Here is a 25,280-nt window from a genome sequence, read left to right as displayed (position 1 = left end):
AGGCAGGCAGGACATGATCCTTTACCTTTCCTTTACCAGGGAGCAGAGGGGGCAAAGTCCCAGTGCCCTGCTCCTGTTAGTGTGTCTTGCACACTGAGGACTAAAAGAAATTCCTCAGTTACCTGTGGTTTTGAGATCAGAGCCTAACAGGGATGCTGTTAGTGCTGCTGTGGCTGGACATGGCCTGCAGGCAGGGAGGACAGTGGAGAGGAAGAGAAGAGGAACTAAAGGTCAATTTGGACTTTAAGAGGGACGTTCTTCTGGCTTACTTGCCAAGACTAACAAATGGGAATGGCTGATATGTGAGGCGTTCCTTAAACACTAGAAATCATTTCAGTTGGCTAGTCTGCAGCAGAAGAAATGTGGAACAAGAGGAGTGGACATTTATGTCCCAAAATAAAGCTGAAGAAATATCACCAAGCCTGAGGCAGGTCATTAACCGTTCACATGCATCTCTGCAGTGACTAACTCATATCCTGGTAAACTACCTGTAGCAAAAACTGCTGGCCACAAAATAAGACAATTGTGTACCATTCCAGGTGACACCAAACTGGCAATAGGAAGTTCACAGCCAGGTTTGCATGAGCTGTCACCCAGCAAAGCTCCAGGCTTACTTTGAGGAGCCCTGAGAGATGTCTTGTCCAAATTCCAATATAATTTATATTATTGACAGAAACTGTAGGAAAAATGTAGGTAGTAAGCAAGTCTTCACTTTGGTAAATTAGATAGTATGGGGAGAAAAAATGTACACAAGATTGGGTCAAGCTTATGCAAGAAGATGACTAAGTTCTTTGTTTTGCAGTGAAAACTCCTTTACTGAAGAAATGTTAGCCACCTTTTCTGGGAATTCTGTATATCTGTGTCATTGACTTGAGTTTTAGGAATAAAACTGACAAAAATGATGGAATTGGTCATGATGGCTCAGCACCCTCTCATTTTTATTACACAGTGTTGACATGATGACATGGATAAGAGGACATCTCAATTCTTCGGGTCTTTAGAGAGCAGATGGCTTGCCTGTTTCATTTCTGTCTCCTCTTATTGATTTCTCTTCTTTCCAATGCTGTAACTCAGTTGTCATCTTTTGATAGCATTTTACCATCCTCCTTTTTATTCTGAAAACCAACTTCTGAGTCTTGAGACATATAAGCATCTTAAATGCAAAGTCTGGGGCAACACTGAACTGGCAATGAAAAATCAGTTCCTTGTGGGGAGTTCAGAAAAGCAGATAAAATGCCTTGAAGTATGATGAAAGCGATACAGCAGTTTTCCTGTATTTAACAATAATGATCTGCTCTGAGTATTTGTTGCCATCTTGATTAGTATGCCTAGTTTTGCTTCCTCTGTATCCAGTTAGATGCATCAGAAATATAATATAGACCTGTTTGATAAACCATAAAAGGCCACAAGGTTTCAATGTGTGAAGTGGGCAAGCAAATTGTAAAAAAGAGGCAAGGTGTAGATGGTGGTATAGATCATGCAGGGGCATGTTCTTGTCACACTCTGCTATTACCAGAGCACTTGAAACTGTTTGATATCGACCTGGCTGAATAAGCTTGGCTTTCTGTGTCTTTTTTTACACCCATCACCTCTATGTCCTATTCTATGCTTTGATCCCTGCCCAGGTAGGCAGTTGGTTTCCATTTCTGTGTTTTGTCTTTTCCAGGTACCTCTCTTAATTACTTAGAGATGTTTCTCTTAGAGGGTGATTTGCTCAGCTGGCTTCTTACTATTTTTTAAACTTTAGATTCTTTAGAAGAAAATGAGATAGATGGAAGTACTTAATTTTACAACCATTATTGAAGTTTTATTCATTGATGTTGTCACTGCCTGTCAGAGCTTAACATCAGAGAAATACTGGGTGTGTCGGGAAGAGATCAGAAGACTCAGTATTCTGCCATGTGATGTCTCTTCCTTTCTTCTCTTTTTCTTTTCCTTTCCTTTTGTTTGTATATTGTATCATTAAAAGCAGCAGAGTTCATTTATGGGCTTCTTGACTGATGAGCAAAACCTGTCCTTTGAGTATACCATTGTATTTATAACATTATCATTCACTGCTGCTCCCTCAGCAAAGGAGGTAGGCTTTCTACATCAATTTTGTATCGTAAGATTTTGTTTCTTGATCTATTTCAGTGACTGGTAGTAAATGTATAGCTGCTTCTTTGTATGCCCTAAGATTCTCTTGTTTGTAATCAGCCTATACCAAACTTGGCTTCCTGTTGCTGACACCTTATTCAGCCTGCAATTAGCCAGAATCTAATTTCTGGAGCACAGTATAAGTGTATGCAGTACCATATTGCCAACAGTCTGCCAGGATGTCTAAGATTAATTGGATATATTTGTAGGCTGTTTAATGGATCATGCCATGTCTCACGCACCTTCCCAACTCCATTAGCCAAGCCCCAGCATCAGGGCACTGGTGTAACTGGGGCAGCACCAGAGTGTACAGTGGTTAAGCCAGCTTTGTCCGTGTGTTTCAGTAAAAAACTGGAAGGTACTGTGGTGTTTGCCATTATCTAGATGAATGCAGCAAAGCTGCAGAGGGGTGAAGCTGGGACACCCTTGGAGGCCCTGTTTTTCCTTTGTGACTTTGATTTGCACGCTTCTTGGAAAATAATGATGTTCTTGCCATCCCTATGAGGTGGAAAACTGTCCTCTTGCTGTTTTTCTGCTCTTGTGAAGTGACATGAATCTTCACTGGTCTGTTGCCTTTAGTCTCCTTGTCTTATAAAGCATTGGGTGGAGAGGAGTAAAAGGATGTTTGTTCATGTCACTGTCATCTCTCCCTGACTTTCTGGCTTTGGGTCGAGCTTACTGAAGATAAGGCAAATCTAGCAGAGCCTTTGCCTTTGGATGAGACTCTTAGATTCAAAAGAAGATTAATTACTTCTGTTGCTCTGAAAAACAATGAGCACACAGTATAATTTCGATCAAAAATAAAATCTGTCATTGTAAAACCACCTGCTGTAGCTTCTTTGGAACTACTAGACATAGCATTCTGGCTTGGCAGTGCACAGGCATTACTGTGCCTAAAACAAGCCCAAAATCATAGTGCCCATCAACCATCATTAAGATGTGCTGTTGATCTCATGGGCAAGCAGTGTTCCTCACTGAAGGAAAGCTCTGGGTCCCAAGTGAGAAAAAACACAAATAAGAGATGACCAGACTTGACTGACAGCCTCTGCATGGACAGTGGAAATTTTGGAAGTTTTAAAATATGACTCAGGAGAATAAAAGCAAAACATTTCCCCAGCCTTCCCCAATGCCCCTCCTTCCCATAAAATAGAATTGTGTCCAAAACATCTGAAGAGAAGGGTAGGTTACTGCATATTTTATCATTTATAGTGTGCTAGTCAGGACATAGACTGGGGTGAGAGACATGCAGGCTCCAAGACCTTGGTTTGTGTCACTTGATTTGTGATTACTGTTGTACCCATTTCTTTGCCCCTAAATAGGAGAAGTATTCAGTCTCAGCGACTTACCGAATCTCCGAATCCCAAGGGTTGCAATTTAAGATGTGCAGGCTTTTGTGCAGGGAGTACCCAGTGTATCTGTTGATTTTGGAATCCTTTTGGAAAGGATGCAAGGTGTACTTCAAATCTTGCCTTTCCTTCCTCCTGCCCCAAGGCTAGGATGACAGGTTTAGTGCTGCAGTTCAGTAGACACCCTCCCTCCCCTATCACTACTTAAGTGAAGGATCTTGCCCTCTGTCATCTTTTGCATGACGTTTTTCAGGCCATTAGTCTAATGGCTTTGTGCAATAGAAGTGCAGGGAATAAAACTCAAATGGATCGAATTGTTTAATTTATCTTGGGAGATTTTGGTAGCAGAGAATGATTTTTATTTCACCTTGCCTCCTAAGAGAAGTTGATTATATGTTTGAAAGAAGAGAGACTAATGGTATTTTAAATCTTTTGGGAAGCACAGAAGTGTAATGTTAGGAATACTGAGAATATTAGGTCATTGCAAGAAAGAAGTGTCTAGGTTTTGTTAGAAATTTTGATAACTATTTTTTATCTTCAGCAGTAGACTGAGGGGCATTCAGCTGCAATACAAATAGTGTTGTCCTGAGTGTTAGTTATCCTTTTAATACAGATTCAAGGATCAACAGATGGAAATGTTGGTAAGCAGACTTCTGTACATTGGAGCTCTTACGATAAATAACTAAAATACTCATTAACTGCATCATGACAAATGAGCCAGGCCTGGAAATGTCACTGTGGTCTACTGCATCCAGAGTCAGTGTATTAGCAAACTTCTCCAAAGTATTGGTGATCCATATATTCACATCCACATGGTCTGCAGACACAGTCCCTAATGTCAGCAGTCCATGTCATAAGGATTATGGCACCAGCTTTATCTCTCTTTACCCCATGCATGGGTGCAGCTGCTTTGACATTTCCAATATTCTGATACTATCTGACGCAGTATGTGTGCAGCTCCAGTGTTATTTTTAACATGGAGACTCTATCAACCTTGCTTTTGGTAAAGTACGTAAATAAATAAAATAAATAGAAATGTTATTTCTTCTGTATCATCTGAAATTGAACTGATAAAAAGAGTATGTATGTCATGCTGCTAGAGACCTTCATAGAATCCTATCTATCTCATTTTACTTTCCAAGCTTCTTAAAATGTCAACACTGATAAAAATTCAGATGCACAAGCTGAACAGTCAGCAGTGTAAGTACACAGACGTGGAGGGAGGGAGGGAGGGAGGGAGGGATGGATGGATGGATGGATGGATGGATGGATGGATGGATGGATGGAAGTGGAACCAGTATTGAAAGACCTCTTCCCTCTTGTCCCAGGCACCAGCCAAACAAGATGCTTTCCTTACACTAGCACACTGGTTTTATTGGATAAATAGTTTTGAAATTTGGGTTCACCCTGAAGGGAAAGCCAGGTGCAGACGTTTGTATGGAACTTTGCCTGGGTGAATCTGAATTTTTCCCTGTTGAGAAATAGAAGAGTGAGATGACTAAAGCTTTCATTAATATTCACAGCCCCAAAATTGTCTGCTGGTTTATAGCCATGAGGGTAAAAAGATGTCTTCTAGCAAACTGCCACGGCACTTAAGACAGAATTTGCTGCCTGCTCCAGCATCTGAATAGAGAAGAGCAATTTCTGACTGTCTGCTCTCTACAGCTGCCAAACTTGGGCTCCTCTAGCAGCCATTGAAGAGAATTAGACATGATACCTAAATGGGAAAGTAAGGAGGGACTCGTTAGGCTCAGTTATGTAGCTTCCTTTCCTTCAAAGTCCACCCCCTAAGTCACATGTATAAACAAGATAGAATTCAGGAGGTGTTTTCTTTTCTCTTTCTTGTGTCTGTCATTAAAATAAGGATAGCATTTTGCCTGCATTGTTTAACTCTAGCTACTAATGTGGGTTTGGCTTTCTATGCATTTCTGTCATATCAGTCAAATACCATTTTTGTTATGAAGTCAATAAGCTTATGCTGAGCATGGAAATCCATGAGCCTAAAAGGAAATAGGAAGATCCTGTAGTTCCAGTGAACTGATGCTCCTTTCTCTTATTCATCTCAAGTTGGCAGAACAGCCAGTTCACTAAACAGCAAGACAGGCATCAGTTCACTAATACATTTTCTGGCATTGCACAGAGACTCAAGAATCTTGCTTTTTGGCAATATTTTTATTTTGGATTGTTTTAATTTGTTTTTCTTTTCGGCCTTCTTTGGCCATTGGGCCCTGTGAGATAAATAAACTTTTAAAAATTGCAAGCCTATATGAACATGGGTGTCACTTTTAGAATTCAGCTGCTGTGAGCTAGTTCAGCTATTCCTTGGGTTTGGCAAGTGAATGAAGGTGTTCTTCACCTTCTATGATTAATTTATTTCAGATTTTTGCATTATTATTGCATGAACATTGGGTTCCATTTTTATACGTTTGTGTATAAATACCTGCAAGCATATAACTGTTTTCTTTCTTGTGTCCTTCCCATGTAGCTAAATACTTAGGAAATTTTTCATTCTGAACACCATCACAAACCTTGTAAAGCTTGATGTACTCAGCCAGATGTCATGGTTCAAGTCAGTCTCTACTTAAACAGCATTTGGTTTGAATTTGCAAGTCAAAGAGATTTTTGAACCCCAGGTTTTGCATGGCCAAGGTTCCAGCTCAGTTGGAAGAGCATATGATATTTGACTTGACAGAAGAGGATCTGTGGCACTTGTAGGATGTTGTGTAGATACTTCTAAAAGAGAGCAGTGCTTAAGATTGAGAACACTGTTCCCCATAGATTCTATGGACAGAGGCAATTTATATTGTCAAAAAATGCTCAGAAAGTCTTTTGCTGTAGTTGTGTGGTTTGTTGGGGGTTTTGTTTGCTTATTTTATCTACTTGGTAGCAGAATCTTTGTAACTTTGAAAGGAAACTTTCAGCATGGAAGCAAGTCAGATTTCATCAGTTTATTGCTTTGTCCAGCGCCAGCAGTGAAGGGGTGAAAAAAGATCGCTTCATTTCAAGTGTAAGAAATGTCAGGATTTGGTTTTGAGTTTTATCCTACTTCTGTACTGAAACCTCCTGCAGACACCTATCACAGTTACCTTCCCAATGATGAAAAATGAACTCTGCTGCCAATGTCATGGTCAAGTGGCTCTGTATAGGCACACCCCAGCACGCTGCTGGAGCACTCTGCTTGCATTTGCAGCTCACAACATGCAAATGCATGTTCCTCTCTCAAACACCACAGGAAGGGATCATTCCTAGCAGTACAGTGGACAGCACTGGTTATTCAGACCATGTTGTAATGCCTTCTCTGCCGATTGTTTTTTTCTTAAGGTGAATTTTAGCGTGCTGGAAAGGTCCCTTTTACAGCTTTAGCCGGTGAAGTTCTCTGGCATCAGTAAGGAGGTGCATTTCAGCGTGTACCCAGCATGTCTCAACCCCACATGAGAAGGACCACACATAGCACAGTTCATCTTCCCTTGCTCCTCCCGCTCATCTCATTAGTCATGAGCAAAGAGAAGAAGGCCATATTTTACATTCATTTGCAGAGTTCTGATAGCCCTGAGGAAAAAATACATCCCCAATTCCCAACATGGTTTTCCAGTTACTAGATGGGTTTGGATAAGGTAACACGTGTCCTCATGACTTGTTGTTCACTGTGGTACGATCAGGATTTCATTCTCTTCTTTCTGCTAACATTATTTCACTGGATAAAGCTGCTGGATGGAAGTATTTCAGAGCTTTTTCTGTGATCGTGTTTTCTTGGTTCCCTGTAGTATTTTTTGCCTTAGCTCTGATCTAAACTCATTCTCATTTCTTGAGCTATTTCTGGTTACTGGACTTGGAATAATTCATGAGCTTGAAGCTACATGCATAGATCCTTCCTTTGACTGTAACATTTCTTAGATATACCCATTTGATTACCTGATGTGCTCCATCTTCTTTTAAAGGCAGAGGCAGCTTTTTAGAAACCAGAGACTTCCCTCTAAATCTATTGGGCAAGAGCAATAGCCTGCGGAGCTCAGCAACCATGAGATACCCTAGAACTTAATGTTTTAAAAAAAAATGATGATAAAAAAAGTGAAAATGTAGCTCTGAAAACCACACAGAAATACTCCATGTGTTTTAGCCAGCAGCCCGCCATGCTTTATTCATGACTTTAAAGGAGTCGTGGATATTTTTCTCCCTTTTGAGTATTCATCTCTGAAACTCAAGCCTCTACCATAAGGCCTGAAAGAGATATTTCACCACAGCTGAAGGTCTAAACTGACCATCATTTGAATAAACAAAATTCTCATTATAATGACAATCAACAAAGACCTTATGTGGCCACACTTAGGTACTTAAAGCAAAAGTATTTAGTACTTATTGTAAATTCCTGAACACGGATACAGGCTGTCTCCTTACAGAGTTCAGTGAAACATATTTTTTCGCTAGGCTCTTACTGAGGGAGGTTTCTCAATTCATATTTATGCTCATTATCAATGTGCCATTTGATATAATTACTCTTTTCCTCTTGGCCAACTTCCTTAAAGAACAGAAATAGAAGTTTCTTTTTCCCAAGAGAAAAAATACAGAGTTTACAGGGAAATGGTTTGAACTTTCCAGCTCTTAAATGAAGGCACTTTGTTCCTTTCCTCCCAGCCATTAAAGTAATTAAAACCTCAATTTTTTATCTTTATGATGATAGTGGTGCAATGGTACCATTGTGTTTAGGAAGTTTAATGTCTGTAATGCCATTTTCTGAACAGGATTACTTTTAATAAGAGGACCTGCCTCTCTCAGGTTTCTGAAATATCTAAAGATATGCCTTCTAAAGTGCACATTTTTAGTAAAATAAAGTAAAAAATTGGATATTCCTACTTAAGTGAACTCAAAAAGTTAAAGATCAGAAATTGCTCAGTCCACCAAAAATCCCCAAGAAATTAGAAGCATTTAAATATTTTTTGTGGGCTTTCTCATCTAGCCTTTTGCACTAGTGGTTTGTTTTTAGAAGGGTGGAGAACTTCCCCAGTTCCCAGTGACGACTGGTAGAGCCAAGGTGCTCTTGGATATGAGTAACTGTGTCTGCCTCTGTCCAAATGACAATTAGGAAAATTATCACCCAGTAGCAGAAACCTAGCAAAATGTGGGCAACAAACTCATGGGCTTCCATGGACTGGATCCTTTCCTTGGATTACTTTTATATTTTGCTGCTGAGTAGAATTTGCAGTTGAGGCTGTTATAAGAGATAAATCCAGCCATGAAAATGGGATCATTACCAACTCCTTCAAGAAGACCCTTTCACTCACTAGCAAGTTGAAACAAGTGTAGGAAAAAAAATGTTATGCACTTTCTCTTCATCAGAATAAATTTAGGAGTTGAAGGTACATGGACTTCAGTTCTGGTTTTTCTTATTGAATGGGTTGAAGACTTCCCAGGAGGAAGACAGCTGCTCTGTTGTCCATAGCTTTGGCTTTCAGGAGAAACTTGAGCTGCGATGGATGAGTCTTAACTCTAGTTGATGAGTTTGTGTATGACTGGAGGACAAGTCAGATTGCTTAACAACCCAAGTGTATGCACGGATCCATCTAGGACCCCTGAGCCATGGTGTGTATTCCTGTCCACGTGTTGTGGTTTAACTCCAATCAGCAGCCAAGCCCCACACAGCCACTTGCTCACTCTTCCACAGTGCAATGAGGAGAGAGTTGGAAGAAGTAAAGTGAGAAAACTCGTGGGTTGAGGTAAAAACAGTTAAATAGGTAAAGCAAAAGCTGCATGCACAAGCAAAGCAAAATAAGGAATTCCTTCTCTACTTCTCATGGGCAAGCAGGTGTTCAGTCATCCTCAGAAAACAGAGCCCCATCCTGTGTGACAGTGACCTGGAAAGACAAATGCCAGCACTCCAAACATGTCCCCCTTCCTTCCTTCTCCCCCAGCTTTACGTGCTGGGCCTAACACCATGTGGTCTGAAATATCCTTTGGGTAACTTGGGGTCTGCTGTCATAACTCTGAGCCCTTCCAGCTCCTTCTCCTCACTGGTGGAATGCTGCTGAGGAGCAGAAAAGGCCCTGATGCTGAGTAAGGCCTGCAGCGAAAGCACCCCTGTGTTATCAACCCTCTTTACGGCGCCAGTCTAAAACATCGTTCCAGAACACCTACTGTGAAGAAAATTAATTCTATACCAGCCAAAACCAGCTCAACATGTATTCAAGGAGTTACTGGCGTTGCCAGTGGATGACCATCACTTTTATGATGATGGTCACAAACCCCACTGCAACTGTTTTGCCTGGTAGCATTTCCTTTGTTGCGCATAATGTTAGAGCCTCGAATTGCAGTGGTCCTCTGGGTGTGACTTGTGCCCAGCTTTCTCCCCTGAATTTTTTGGTGGTGTGAGATTTAGCCTCCTTCTTTTAGGCTTGGCAAAATACCTTTTAAGGAGGTTTATTTTTCTAATGTTGTGTGCTAGTGGAGTCATAGTTGTGATTAGAAATGTCAATTCCATCTTGCTGATGGTTTGTTTTCAGTCTCAGGAGCTGAATGAGCTGAGTATGGGTTCATCCAGCTCCCAGTGTGTTTGCATTTAGAGGCTGCTCCCTTCCAGGCTGTGCACAATGGGCTGGGGCTTTCCAAGAGCCTCTTTCTGCAATGATGACTTAGAAAAGTCCAGGTTTCTTCTGTTTTTAGTGTGACAGTGTGATTACAGTATGAGGAGGATGCCTTGGAGTCAGTGCCCTAGATGGGAAATTCTACTTGTAGCTGACATTTACACCAGAAGATGAATTTTTTATAGCAGTTCTTCACAGGCTGAAACACGGATCCCTCTCACTGGGTGCCTGGCCAGCTCTGCTAACGGGGCTCCATATACCTATCTGTCCTCTCCTGCTTTTGCTTTCTTGGGGGGAGAGGATCTAGGAGACAGCACCTCAACCCTCTACTCTCCTCATGCTTCAAACAGGAGATCCCCTACCAGAAGTGAAAGAAAGGGACAGTGAGAGGTAGTGTCTTCACTCCCCTTTATTCTCCTTTGTACAGAACTGGACAGGCTCAAGCTCTCAACAAATCACAGCTGTGGACAGCGGTTTCTTTCAATCCATGAGTAAAGCAGAAGAGGGTTTAGGTTATTTAACCAAGGGTAAAACCCAGGAATAGTCTTGGGAGAAGGATGTTTTTGCTGGCAGATGAGTGCCCTAATTATCACTAATGCTTTCTTTCAGACCCAGTAGGCCTTGAATTCCTTAAAATAACAGTTTTAGTAGCTCTTTCATCCATCAAGGTACGAAGTGTGGTGGTGTTCCCAGGGAAAGTGGTAGATGTGGGCTTGAGCCTTCTCAAGGGGAAGATGAAAGTGACCCCATAATTCTCCTTCTTGCCAAATAAGTTCTCTATCTGCTTTAATAGAAAAGTCCTTGCGTCTCATCTTACTTCCTCTGCTTTCTTAAAAGCATAAACTGTGTATCTTCTCTCTGCTTGCCATTTAGGAAGGCTAAAATATCCCTTCTTTTCAAGGTTTTTACTAGAGCAACACCTGGTACTTGTGGAACTGTCTTCCTATAGCCCCAAGAATAGTGTGATACCTCTTTTGCTTTTGCTGGCCCTTTTTTTCTCTTAGTTGATTTTTGGGCGTGTGTTACACGTGTGGTTACTGCTCTGAGTCCTATTTTGGAGCTGCTGAGTCTCCAGATAGTGTGTATGTGTGTGTGTGTGGTGATCAGGACAGACCTGCAGGTTCTGCTCCAGTGTCCAGATGCACAATGGTGATGAGCTACAGCACTGTTTACTTGATTTAGCCTTGAATCTATATGTAAGAAATGTTTAAGGGATGGAAAATCCAGTGAGTAATAAGAGCAATAAGGGATACACAAAACAGTTGATATCAACAAAACCTAACAATCCTTATTTTCTATAATTGCAGGTTTTATAGGGAGAGATCATGTAGCTATTGGTGACATAAGCTGATGAAGTGCTTTTGTTGCAAGTAAAAATCTTTTGTACTGTCTTATAATACAGAAAATAGTGGTTTTTAGAGGCTTCATATCAATAAAGACATGTTTAGAGTGATGCATGCAGTGCAGTATAGTTTGCAGAGGTTAAAAAAAATGGCTTTCAGATTGCAATCAGCATGAATAATTAACGTTTTACGTCAAAATGTGGATAAGTTGAAAGCAGGGTCCTAAAGGGATTGGATTTCCTAAGCTTTTCTTTGCACTTCTGTTCCAACAAGAGAAATAAATAGACTGAGACAGAGAGATCTCAGCTGAGAGAAGAGCTGTGCCACAGTGATGCTTGTGCTGAAACAGGCAAGTATAAAGGGTGAGAGACTCAGTTTACGGATGCCACGCACAGTGCTACACACCTGGGGAGCAGGAATAATTGCCAGGGGCTTGGAAAATGTGAGTGCTGCTTAGCATGCAAAGGAAAGCTACAACAGCCTCTTCATGGCTCATAAACCCAGTAAGCCAGCTCAGTGCCACTGCAAATGCGTACATCCAGTGGGAGCTGTTGTCAGCCAAAGAGGTAATCATCCTCGTTTGACAAGACTGCATTTGGACTGCTGAGTGCCATGCCTTGTCTTTCACTGGGAAACAGACCTTTGAGAAGTAAGGAAAAGTTTAAATGGGCAATTCAAATAGTAAAGGCAGGGCTAATGAAAATTAATTCCAGGTACAAAGGGAAATTAAAGGGAAATAACTGAACAGAAGATAATAGAAGAGCAGAGAATAAACCATTTTCCTGAAAGAAAAACAAGGTGTTTTTTAATTGAAAGTGTTCCCATTCAGGTAAAAAGTAGACATAAGTGCTCAGCAATCGAAGTAGTTATTCAGGTTTCTTATTTCAAGAAGGCACATGATGAGTCTGCATGTTGTGTTGAACAAAGCTGCTAGAATAAGATCCATGCACTCTGAAATGAGGGGTGTTTGGGGTGCAGAGTTCAAAAGAAACCTTGCAACAGGATTTTGTTGGAAACTAGTCTGCAGAATAAAGACTGGTGGGATGCTGATTGACAATTAGGAGAATTCTGTTTGATTTTTTTTATTTATATAAAGTTTTCGTCATTAAATAAAATGGCACATTTAGTTAATTGCATCTAGGGCAAAGATAATTTTCAGCCTGTTACTATAGATTTGTGCAAACATCACAGAAAGCGCAAAGCAGCCAGTGGTGCTTCCTAGGAAGGATTAAAATCTAATTTTGTGAAGTAAACTGCCTATTACGAAAATCATGTGTCTGAATAGTAAGTGTTAAGGAAAGATATGGGTGGACTTCAGCCTTCAGCAATGAAATTGCTCTGTGTACCCAAATGCAGTAAGAGCAGGTTTTTTCTAAAATGGAAATTTGATATATCATGTATCAGCAACATGAATAGATGAAATGATTCCCAGTGGTGGGAAAGAGAAAACTGGCTGTCGTTCTCCAGGAAAACTTAATAACTTATGTTGTCTTTGGGAGGGCCTTTGATCTGCTTGCAATGCTTCTTAAATATAAAAGGGTGACCCCAATGTTGTCTCTTACTGGACTGCCTGGAAATCAACACCCTTCTGAAAGATGTGGAAAAATCATAAGAACATACAGAACAGGCCCAAAATGGCCTGGTCTCTATTTTCCTTTGTAGCATGTTTGAAACATGTTTGTAAAATTTCTTTTAGATTACTTGGATGCTTTTGCATTTGATTTGTGATGGCTTCTTTTCATTAAAACCCTAAGTCTTGCTTAAGCCCTATATGAAGTCTGTATGAACTTCAAAAATAACTACAGTAAAATCTTGAGAGCTGTCTCACAGCCAAACAGCCTGTGAAAAACTCTCAGGTCTAGTTTCCCCATTGCTAGTACAGAATGACAGCTTGGACAGAAGAAAGTGGGAGGTGAGTGCATCACCCTCTTGCCCTAAGTTCAGGACTCAGTATTTCTCTGTGTCTCAACAAGATCTCTAAGATCCTGGAAAAAAATCGGAACAAGTCCCCAAAAGCACCAAGTAGCAGCAGCAACTGTGACTTGTAAACGTCAGGTGGCTTCATGATGAGATCTCAGCTGTGTGACTATAGGCACTTATGCTCATGGCAGTTCCTTCTCCCAGTTCAGCAGACTAATCAGGCTGGGCCTCTTCTTTGAAGGAAAAAGAAAAAAAAATAGAAAAGGAGTGCAAGGCTTGGGTTACTTTCCATTCCTGCAAGTACCAGCTTTTTTGGGAACAGCAAAGGTGTGAAACCAGCCTACGGAGCCTGCTGTCAGCAGTGGGTGTCGCAGCCCACAGCCAGTCAATAGTCATTAGGAGCCAAAAAGGCACAGAAACCCAGCCAACTCAAGCAAAAGATGCAGCAGCAAAGAAGAGCACAGAAATCTGGCATTTACTTCTTGCATCATGGTCTGCTTTTATTCTTACTGTATTAAAACTGTCATGGCTTTATGCTAATGTGGTTTATTCCTAGCCAATGATTATTATGCTTTGAATTAGCAGTGCTCTTGAGAGTATTTCTCATAAAAAAAAAAAAAACATGTCCTTCTGAGAAATGTGAACAAGGGGGGAAAAGAGCTCTTACTTGCATTAGCTTGGAGCTGTCTGTGTGTGTTTGGAGAGGATGAAGGAGAAGGGCCGTGTTCATGACTGATAGCAAGTACTGCAGGACTTCGAGGGCACAGATGTGTGAGAGACAATGCTGAAATTCAGGGAAGAACAGTCAAAATATGGAAATGTTTTTGACACTGTGTTTGGCTTTCAATGAACCCACCCTTTGGGTAAATTCTTTTTGACTCCAGTGTTAGTTTTGCCTGACTGCGAATCCATACTCATTTACCAGGAGTGGGAAAAGCTTCCCTGGGGGCAGTGAGAACACAGCTGGTGTGGAACAGAGGGGACTGTATGTTGGCAAAGGAGAGAATCTTTAAGGTATGTCAGTTCTCCGGGGAATGGCCTTAGCAGTACCAGTTAGGACCAGCTATCGAAGAGGAGTTGTTGCAGCTCTGAGATTTAGTAACTAAGGCACCTGGGGAGCAGAAATCTTGGCTCAGTGATGGGGAAAAGGTGAGAGGGTGAGCAACGAGGATTTTCAATATGTTTCAGCTGTGGGTTTATTAGCAGGAACCCTAATTGAGCAGCAGTGGTGCAGTTTGCTCAGTGGGCCACTTCTGTATCCCCCAAGGCAGCAAAGACAATACCAGCTTTTGCTTTTGGCAGCATCTCTGAAAAATCACAGCAGTGGAACACAGTGGCATCTTACATGGTTTAACTAGAGGCACCTTAAGACTGGAAGAAGAGGAAAAAACATGGTCCCTTTGGGTCTGCACACAGAGGGCAGGGGTCTGTACCCTGCGCTGGTCTTCAAAACCCAGAAGGTTCCAGTGAAATCAGAAAGCATAAGAAAATTTCTGATTTCCTTTTCTTTTTACTGTCATGGCTTGTTCAGCATAACCAGGCAATTCCCAGCCTCAGTGCAGCATGTCCCACCCCCTGTATAGGACAGAACTTTGTAATGGGTTCTTTGGATAAGAAGGTATTTCTGTAGGCAGTCTGGCACAAAGAGCTGAAACGGAATGAAATGCTTTGGACGGATTATCTTTTATTCCCTCTGCTTTAAATTGGAAAAAGATGTTCTCAGAAATGTCTGTCTCTCCATTACCCCAAAGAATGGAAGTTTTTAACCATTTCCACCGAAACAGCTGGACTCTCTCCATCTTGCTGGCTAGCTTTTTTTTTTAATCTGGAAAGTTACAGGCAGCTGTATCTGGCAGTGATATTTTACAGGAAAAAGGGTTGAGTTGTCAATGTTCAGAACAAACAAAAGAGCAATAACAAAATAACCAACCTTCTTACAAAAACCTGAGGGACTCAAATAGTATTTCAGTTGGAGTTCTGATAATGAAACCTCCTTCATGTTAGAAATGCGTCTTTGGCTGTTCCCATGAAAACCAACCTAAATTTGGCTCAGTTAAAGCCTCAGAAAAATTTCCATTGAGATACATAAGAATTTTCCAGCCAAAATCTCTGGTGATTCTGTCAGTGTGGAGTGGGTGTGCTCACCCCTTCAAAGCAGTGTTCTTGCTGAGGTTCCTGAGCCTGTGTTCACGGCTGAGATTAATACTTAATATACTAGAGCCGAATAGAAACGCTGGGCTGTTCTCTTCAGCGCGGGAGAGGTGACAATCTGCGTCCCATCTTAATGAATCTGTGTGTGCAAACCACTTAAATCAGTTTTATTGGCAGCGTTACGTTACAACACAAGCCTGGGAAATGGTATCCCTTAAAAAAATCCCGAAACCAAACACTAATAACAACTTCAAAAATAAAATAAAAAAAAATAATAATAATTAAAAAAAAAAAAAAAAAAACACAGCAACAACTCACACACAAAACCACCTCCTTTATGTTGATTGAATTACATAGATGCTTTTTTTATGAGGAGAGCATGCATGCTTTAGCTCAGGGCTGGGAGAGCTTATTGCATCCCTGACAGCTGTGGCACAGAGAGACTCTCTCTCATAGGCTACTGATACCTTCCCGCTGTCGCGTTGTCTTTGCAGTCCTGTCTTACCTCTCCCTGTGCCTCTAATCACAGGGATGTTATTTCCCAAAGCTGTCAGCATAAATTTTTCCTTGCACATGTGAGAGGAGAAAGGAGGTTGTAGCCAGGTGGGGGTTGATCTCTTCTGCCGGTTAACAAGTGACAGGACCATAGGAAATGGCCTCAAGTGGCACCAGGGGAACTTTAGATTGGATATTAGGACAAATGTCTTTGTGGAAAGGGTTGTAAAGCATTGGAACAGAATTCCAGGGAAGTGATGGAGTCACCATCTCTGAAGGGATTTAAAAGATGTCTAGATGTGGCATGTGAGTTGACTTGCCAGTGCTGGGTTAACGGTTGGACTCAATGATCTTAGAGGTCTTTTTCATCCTAAACAATTCTATGATTCTGAGAATTTTTAGCACCCTTTCTCTCACTAGGAAGTTCCTAATGCAGCCTCCTTAATAACCCAAGCTAGTTTCATTGGACACAGTAATGATACCAAAGGGTCTTTACTTATCAGGGTCTTTTCTTATGAGGGTCTTTGCTCATGATAAATATTAGTTGACAGAAATGGCTCTTCCCATTGCAAAGAAAAAAAAAAAAAAACAAAACAAACAAACAGCCTTGTAATTTTTTTAAGCAGTATTGCATGTTTTTGTTTGAGCTTTCTCTTCCTCAGTCTCTGTCACACTTCCCCAGGAATGGCTGATGGATGAACTGCAAGCTGTCCAGAACAACGTAGGACAATTAGTTAAAGATTTGTAATAATCCATATTCCTGATGAATCTGATTGTTAATTCTGTTCTTTGAAATAGACTGGGGATTCCACTGAAATAAAAGAAAATGTTAAAATAATAAGGACTACAATTTTTTCCCTTTGTTACTGACCTCTGTGACCCTGGAAAACTTTAGCCATTTGTGTGGTTCTCTGATCATTTATTAAAGCAATTATTTCATTTTCCCCCTTTCTTTTTTTTTTTTTTTTTCTCTTTTTCTTGCTGATACTACAGCTGAGGAAGTGGAAAGACTGGCTGCAATGCGTTCAGATTCTCTGGTACCTGGGACTCACACGCCTCCGATCAGAAGAAGAAGCAAATTTGCCACTCTCGGGAGACTTTTTAAGCCATGGAAATGGAGGAAGAAGAAGAGTGAAAAATTTAAGCACACTTCAGCAGGTAATAGTTGCGTTGGTGTCGGTTTGTTAATCTGGAACTTCTTGCTCAACAAGATCAAAAATTTGTAATACAGCCTCGATTTATACATTTTTAAACTGTTGAAACTTGTCTTGGAGAGATTTATCAGATTCTAAGAGAATTTTAACTTTGTTACAAACTATTTCTTTTAGAAAACCCCGAGCAACACCTTGGGTGCACTACAATTATAGCAGCAGCTCACCAAAGCTGTACGTTCAGGTTCTGCTACTAGAGCTAGAGCTCTTGTAGCACTGATTTAGCTGATTATGAATAAAGAAAATAGCTGTATGAAAAGATAATGCTAGTAGTCGATTTAGCCACATTCCAACTCCTGTGGGTGCTAATAGAGGAGCGAGAAAAATACATGACAAAGAAGTTGACACTGTATTGAGTAACTTTTGTAACCAGAAATTATTTGTTCCACTGGGCAGGAAAGATGTGTCACTTGTTTTCTGAGAAAAATAAATTTCAGTTCTTGCCACACCCTTCTTTCTACCATCACTTTATAAAACTCCTTGTGCAAGACCCTTTTTAATTAAAAAAAAAATATAGAAAACTGCAAAAATGTGGTTTTATACTGTAAATTGGTCTAAGCAAGAACCCCAGATCTGGGCACTGGTGCCTGTTGTGAAAGCTTTGTAATCTATTTGGAAAGTTTCTTTTCTTTGTTCTTTCATGTGACTGATAATTACTACATGTGGTTTTGCAAGTCTTGAGCCCGTATTGTCTGTGAGAAAACATGGCTTGTTTTCCTGATTTCTTATTGTTCTCACTAAGACTAGAAAGAAAGCAGTAAGTGTCTTGCTCTTTCAAGTGCCAGATGAGGCTTGAGTTACAGCCCAATTGCTCTGTGCCCTGTGTATTGCACAGTGGAAGCTTTCAGGCAGGACTTGGCAGTACCTCCTGGCACCCCAAAGCCTGTACTCCTGAAAATGGCTCTTAATCGGGCGAGAAGTCTCTTTTAACTAAGTGCGAATTCTTGCACGCTGTTAAATGCAAAATAAGAGTTTTTAAGGTTTATATCTAAAGGTGTTCTTTTACTGTGTGCTGTTTAGGCTGCTTTCTGATTCATCAGCCAAAAACTAGTGAACTGTGATAGATGACTGTATTACTCTGAGTGATAATAGTATTTTTTGACTTGACAGCTGAGAAGCTATTGTCACCAAAAATGACATGTTTCTGCAAAACAAAAGGCTTGTCTTTCACGTTCTGTCTCAGTCATAACCATAGTGCAGTGTAGCAGGATTTCCATGAAAACCACATAGTTCTCAGGGATATGTGGACACTGTGGTGACATTTACTTTGAATCTAGTTTCAAAATGCTGGATTAGTTGGTTACAACTAGTAGAAAAACCATGGCTATTCAGGAGGTACCACAGGTTGCCAAAGCTTGCCTAATATTTATTTTATGGTTTATCCAGCTCCAGGAGGTGAGGCTGAGCTGTGGTTAGGCTGATTAGTTTGAAGACGGATTGAATGTGCCTATATAGTCTACTCTGGGCATCCCAAGAATTGTTACGTAGATTTGCCCCATTACCAAAATATTTGGAAAGTACATAGTGATTAAAACCAGAGTTAAAGCATGAATTTTCTCAGAGAAATAGTAAGCTCTACCAGACACGCCGGCCTATCTCCTAGCCTAGTAAGAGGGACTTCAGTGTTTGAAAAACTAATTTAAAAGCTGGGTCTGCAGGAACATTTGTCAATTGCAGTACTGGATTTGATCTCAGTTGAATCCAAAACCTTTCTTTTTTTTATTAGAAAAATTTCCATTTCTAGGAAGTTAACAGTATCCTGCAGCTGCTCTGCAAAATTGGTATTCCTGTCAGCTCCCCTGCTACTAACTGCAGCAAAATCGACAAGGATGTGAAACTTGCTAAGCACCCTGCAGAAGGCAGGGGTAGAGATTGACTTCTGGACTGTGTGAGAGCTAGGACCCCACAGTTTCCATCATCCCCAACCCCAGGGAACAGGAATCTGCCAGCATCCCCCCAGCAGTTAAGCAGCATTGGTTGAACCTTGGATGTGTCGTACAAAAGATTTTACACGCACAAAACTAACATTTTTCTGTCAGCATTTCCATGACCTCTTGTCTAATACCTCTGATCTCACTGAGAAAATATATTTAATCTTTATAATAAATCAAAGGACAAGCTTGTGAGATGGCATAATGAGAGCCAGCATGAAACTTCATAATACAGGCTTGTTTTTTTCTAGTGCACTGATAAATATGACACTTGGAAAAAAAAACATTCCTATTAGTGTCCTACAGGCATGCCCCCAAGCTTTACCACCTGCGTAGAACATCAGTAATTATCAAAAAAATAATACAAGTATTTTATTAGGCTCTTATTTGCTGCAACAATAGAGTCCATGATTTTTAATGCTGAAAGTGGTAAGGGTCAAAACACATGGCCTTATCTGGTGAAACTTCCTTTGAAATTAATGGGAGTTTTTCTCTGGGAGAGGACAGGAAGAAAGAGAGAGTCAGGCTGATATTTAAGGTTGAAAGGTTACCTTTTTCTTGGTATTTCCAAATGCTGACATTTTGTATCTATATCTTTTTCAGACTAAAAGCTCTGATTATTTATTCAGAGATGAATGTTTTAAAATATAATTCAGCAGTCAATTGGCAAAAAACCCCTTTAAGTTGGTAGGAAAAGTTATTTTCTGACACTTGGTAATTGCATAAGGTGAGACAGAAAATACACAATTTGATTGATGGGGGACCTTAATGTTATGCTTTTTATATATGGTCCTTTTCAGCACATCAATACTCCAAGTGCGATGTTTGAGTATAATAAATCCCCCATCCTCCATCTTCATTATTGTATTGTCACTGACACGCAGAAGGTTAAAAGGATGCATGTGTTTCATAGAACTTGTATGTTCATAGGTTACGTTGGTTTTGATATCCCTGTAGTGACTATGCAGAAGGGTCTAGAGTCTGACATTGCCTTGCTGCTGAGTTAGTCATGAAGTTAAAAGTCAGAGATTTTGATGCAGAGATCTAATGCTTTTGCCTTGCAGTTGGTCTGTCTTTGAGCGTCATCATTAGGTATTTTCTAGAGCAGCCCGAGCAGGTAGAAAAGATTGCACTGTGGGGTGGTCTGTTGTTGCAGATGGTGAGCACCAGATGAGCCCACATCTGGGGTTTGATCTGAACGACCTCTTCTGCTGGAATGTGTTGCGTTAAGGAGGTTGTAAAGGACATGTGAGTGGCAGATGGGCCTGACTGCAGACAGGCACAGTCTCAGAGCAAATGGGAAGGGAGATTACACTCTGAGAAAGATGCCAGAGTACCACAGCAAGAACAGAAACAAGTTAATTCTCACAGTAATTTTACTACTGGACAGAAGTTAAGTTCTCTGAAGCACAGAGTGTTTGTCAGGGTAAGGATTGCAAATCATTTTGTCACGGAAGGTCCTATTGAAAGTTCTTTGATGGATGAAGAAACTCCCACAGTACAATATAAACACTTCTGACAGTGAAGTTCTGTATACACAGAGTTAGAAAAGGAAATCAAACTCAGCCACAGTTTTACTCATGCTATAGTCAAAAATATGGTCTATGTTTTTTAACTCACCTGAAATTTCATCTTGCACAGAAAGTGTGGAAACCTTTATTTCCATAGAGGGAAATAATGGCAAGGGCTGAGGCCTCCTTGCCAAACTTCTGAATGGCAAGATTATATCAGCTGATAGGATGGTTTCTGACAAGGAGCAGTCTCACTTATGTCAGAAGAATCCAGGAAGAAATAGAGAGGGTTTTTTTTCCAAGCACATTTCCATGGCTGGATGCCACTGGGGTGGCTCCAGCAGGCTGCATAAGGTTTTTAAAGCCATACCGGGCTCTCTGGGAACCAGCAAAGCAGATAGCAAGAGAGAAAGCTTACTGTCTCCTGTGCCAGACCTTCGTCATTTTTTTTTTTAATACCTTGATCTTGTTCTGTTCACCTTGCTGTGAACTTGAAAAATATTCCTGTGGTTTGCTGGAGTGCCATACTGGTGATTTCACTGCTGGTGAAATGTCATTTCCTGGCAATGTTTTGGAGAAGGAACTGCTTCTAAAATAAAAAAAGCTTGAGGGAAGATAAATTCTGCACTTACTTGAAATATGATTGAAGGTTTTTTATCACTGTTTCTATCAAAAGCCAACTGTTTGCAATCTTTCATTAAAAAAAAAAAAAGTATTTCAATTGCTTGCAGGAGTTTGAATAGAGAAAAATGTCTTGTTTTGTCATTTCCCCTTTCTGGTGACCTTTATTTTAAAGAATTGGTGCATTTGTCTTCCCCCATCCTTGCTACCTGAATTGCAGTGCTCCAGCAAAAGGGAGGAGGAAGCATTGTAACTTGTACTTGAAGAAAACTGATTAGAAAGAGAAAAGTGGGAGATGGTGGGAAATTAAGGGGTGTGGGGAAAGCTCATCTGTAAGTACGAGAGGCAAGGGCTTCAGTTATGCTTGGGTAAGGGACACTGGCACCCTGTATTATGCGCAAAGAAAGACCTGTGTCAGAAAAAGGCTCCACAGTGGCTCTATTGCCAAGTAAATGGTTGTCTGAGACAATCAGTAATACTAAAGAGAGAAAAGGGAATCTTTTGAACTCAACCTTTCCATCTAGGTACTTTGAAACCTTTCACTTTTGTTGTAGATTCCCCTCCTAGAAATACTGACAGCTCCTTCTACAAGGCAGTGATCTCAGAACAGTCCTCTGGTGCCACAGCTCCCATCCCCAAAACCTGTGGGTGAGCTAGTGAGCCATGTCCTGTTCTGTGACCAAAGAAAGATGTGACTGTTATTTCCTGGCCTCATTCTTGGGGTGCTCTCTTGAGAATAGGGAAGACCTGCTTCTGCTTTGTTTAAAGCTTCATTTGCTTAGTTGTAGAGGTTGGTGTCCTAGAACCTGTCTCAAGGTGTAGGACTGGAGAGCTGGAAGGGATAAAGACTGAGGATGAAGTAGACCCAGGATATCAAAAGAGCCAAAAGGCAAACCAGTGTGAGCCAGGCATCATCAGTGGGGCTGGGGGATATTGGGCTGGGAGAGTAGGACTATGAGGGCAGATTTGTGCGTTGATCTGCTACCAAAGGGCCTTAAGCCTCTTTTAATAGTCATCTGTACAGAGGATCACAATCTTCTCTTGCTAGCAGTTAGTCTGTTAGACAGGAGAGGCTGAGGTCTGCATGCTAGATCTAAAGACTTAAGCCCAATAATGTAGACAACGCCAAAAAAAGGGAGCATCTGAATTTTTTCGGTTTGCTTTTCAGGGAGGGTATAACATGCTCTTCCATTTGCTTTCACTCTCATTCAAGCCATTTAAAGATAATCAAGTGTGCCAAAACAAAATCCACTCAGGCAACTTTTAGCTGCCTCACTCCCAGAATCTACATTAAAACTGACATTCATTTTGTGTTCAAATGCTATTTTTTTCCACTTGCTAAGCCTTGGTGCTTTGGTTTTTCCAACCAGATTTTTTTTTTTTAAAATGCTCTATAAAAAATTATATGTCAATGTGTTTATGTAAGTTAAGTCAGCAGAGGGATTGCTTAAATTGGAAACATAGGCAAGGACTTTCAATGTTTCTGATGAATAAGAAAAAGAAAACAAAATGTGGTAAATCTGTTCAATTAGAGGAAATGCTATTCATAAACCATACCCAGATCATTTTATTCCTACTACCTATTACTTCTAACTACAACAGGTAAATATTTTGAACTTTTCTTTCCAGAATATTCAAATCAAAAGAAATTAAATTATGTGTTGCCAAGACTTCTCTTAAACCTCCTGCTTTGCCAGTGAATGCCTCTTGTGTTTTCTCATGTAAAACTCTCAGGCAAAACTCTCAGGCTATTAAACTAGTCATGCTATTTTGGAAAGACCTCTGCCTGGGGAAACAAAGGAGAAGTGCTGCCTGCAGACATGCCTGCCCTCACTTCTGCCTGTACTTCTGAGGAGATGGTCTACAGGTTGAGAGACTTTGGGTGGTTTTTCCAAGTACCAGGTTATTGAAATCTATCTGCAAAGGTTCTATTTTCCAAGTGGAAAGGGTGGTTTTGTTTGGATTGTTGGCTGACAAGGACAACTGTGTTTTAAAGCACTTTATGGTCCCATTCTGTTCTTCTGAATTTTATTTAATATCTACTGTGATTCCATGTGAAAGGTATTAATATTTCAGTTATAATTCCTCTTATACTTTCAGGCCAGACTGTCTCTAGGTTTAGGTATGGAGAACAGAAGTAATTATGGGTTTTCTTCCTTCGTCCTCTTATTCTGATGACTTGGAAATGTAATTCTGAATCCGTGTTGAGAAAGAGAGTGGGGTCTGCCCTGCAGGCTGGTTGGGTCTGAAGTCACCCTGAAGCCTGAAAGACCCCGAAGTCCTTCGTGTTCTCATTCATGGCAAAACCTGTTAATACTTCTGTGTTAAACCCCCAATGACTTTTTGATGTGAAACAGTGAACAGGTGACAGTGAACAGACACTGGTCCCAGCCAGGTGCTTTTGCTGTGCTGAAGCAGCTCACAGAGCGTTAGCGCATCACCAAAAGTCACTGATAAGTTCCAAGATTTTGGGAGAACAGAGAAAAATGGCACTGGTGTAAAGCTTAGTCCAAACTTGCAAAAAGGAGCTCTGGTTTTGTTAAAAACCAGCAGTACAACCATTTTTCAGAGTTAGTAAGTTTGCTCACTGTTTCCTGATTTTTTCGAGAGAAGTGCAAAATGTCATTCTCTGAAGAAAAGTGCCATTTTGCAGGAACTTGGGCTGGTCACAAATGCACATTAAGTGAAGCAAATATTTTTATCTGAAGTAAATTCCAAAAAATAAGCTTATTGTATTTCAGTGTTTTCTAGATGAATCTTAGAAGAGTTTTTATTCAAATCTAGATTTCTCTTTGAAGTTTGAACTAGATATTATTAAGTATAGTTAAAAATTTTAGTTTCAAATATAAAATGGCCTGATAGACAAGAGAACATTTGTATTTTAGGTCTGCTTGCGTTCAAAGACTGAATAAAAATTAAAATCCATTTTTAGGTTGGTGGTTTTTTTTTTTGTACTTGTCCAAAACTGCACACTTGATGTATTCTGAATTTTGGAAGTGAAAAAAAAATATTCTAGGAGTGCACATAAATTCTCTTTGCATGCACTGATGTTTTCTTAATGTCTTTTGAGAAAGTAGCCAGAAAATTGTACCAGGTTTCACACAAAACTCTAGGCAACAGTTTGGCCATTCTGTAGAGGGAGCAAAACTAACCTGTCTGTCTGCTTACGGCTGAGGAACCAAAGATACACAGAGATTCTTACAGCCAGTGGTTATTTTAAACTTCGCAATTAGATAAACAGCCCAAAGCTTAGGGTGGCAGAAGGTACTTCCTCGCAAGGGAAAGTGATGGCAAACAGAAACATTTTCCTCTTTATTGCTGGAATCGTAAATTATCAGTGTTTTGAGATTTGTCATTTTAAGGAGATTAAAAGAATTCAAGTGCATTCGGAAGTTGCAGATCTGGTTTGTACAAAGAAGGCGGTGAAAGCAGTTGTCTATTTTTATACTCGAATTGCCGACTGGAAGCTCCTGGTTCAAAAATGGGGGGTATAATCACTCCTCTGAGAGCTTGTATTCTACTGCAGAGCAGTATAGTTGTGTCTTCCTGAGATCTGCTGCAGAACATTTCCAGTGTTTAAGAAGAAGGCTTTGCTTAGCTGGACTGAAAAATGCCTTTGGGGATTGTTCCAGCCCCGTGCCAGCTGTAATGGAACGTGTGAAACGAGGCCTTTAAATGCGTCCCTTCTTACAGGAAAGGGATGTTTAATGAGGCTGTTTGGTTTTTATGCTAATTACATTTCCAGCTGCTGTGTGAAGATTGTATGAGGCCACCCAAACTCTAATGCTGCAACATAATTCTAACAATGCATTCATGTTAAAATAATATAATAATACAATTAATCTGTTAGAAAATGTACAAATTTTGATGATTGAAAACAGATGCTGTTAACACCATAAGCTTCTGCATCGTATATTTATTAGAGAACGACATTCTTTGGAGATGTTTTAAGAACTGCTTTAGCAACAAATCAGCAATAATGAAATATCTGGCTGTGGGGAGAGAGAACAAGTGTGTTTGGAAGAGGCTCATTCTTGTGT

The 25,280-nt window shown here is 40.4% G+C and overlaps 1 protein-coding gene across 8 annotated transcripts in view; it reads left to right on the top strand.

Moving 5' to 3' along the window:
- Nucleotides 1-25,280, top strand: part of PHACTR1 (phosphatase and actin regulator 1) — a 302,786-nt gene that overhangs the window by 165,363 nt on the left and 112,143 nt on the right. For all 8 annotated transcript variants that reach the window (XM_027891638.1, XM_027891637.1, XM_027891641.1 and 5 more), the window contains one exon: nt 16,960-17,124. In XM_027891638.1, coding sequence (XP_027747439.1) covers nt 16,960-17,124 — 165 coding nt within the window. The remainder of the gene's footprint in view (nt 1-16,959; nt 17,125-25,280) is intronic.

This window comes from Empidonax traillii, unplaced genomic scaffold (assembly GCF_003031625.1).
Source record: "Empidonax traillii isolate 1590-97213 ecotype Southwest subspecies unplaced genomic scaffold, ASM303162v1 scaffold324:size701061, whole genome shotgun sequence".
Lineage (NCBI taxonomy): Eukaryota > Metazoa > Chordata > Aves > Passeriformes > Tyrannidae > Empidonax > Empidonax traillii.
The sequence above is the reverse complement of the archived record's forward strand: the minus strand, read 5'-3'. Positions and strand labels throughout refer to the sequence as shown.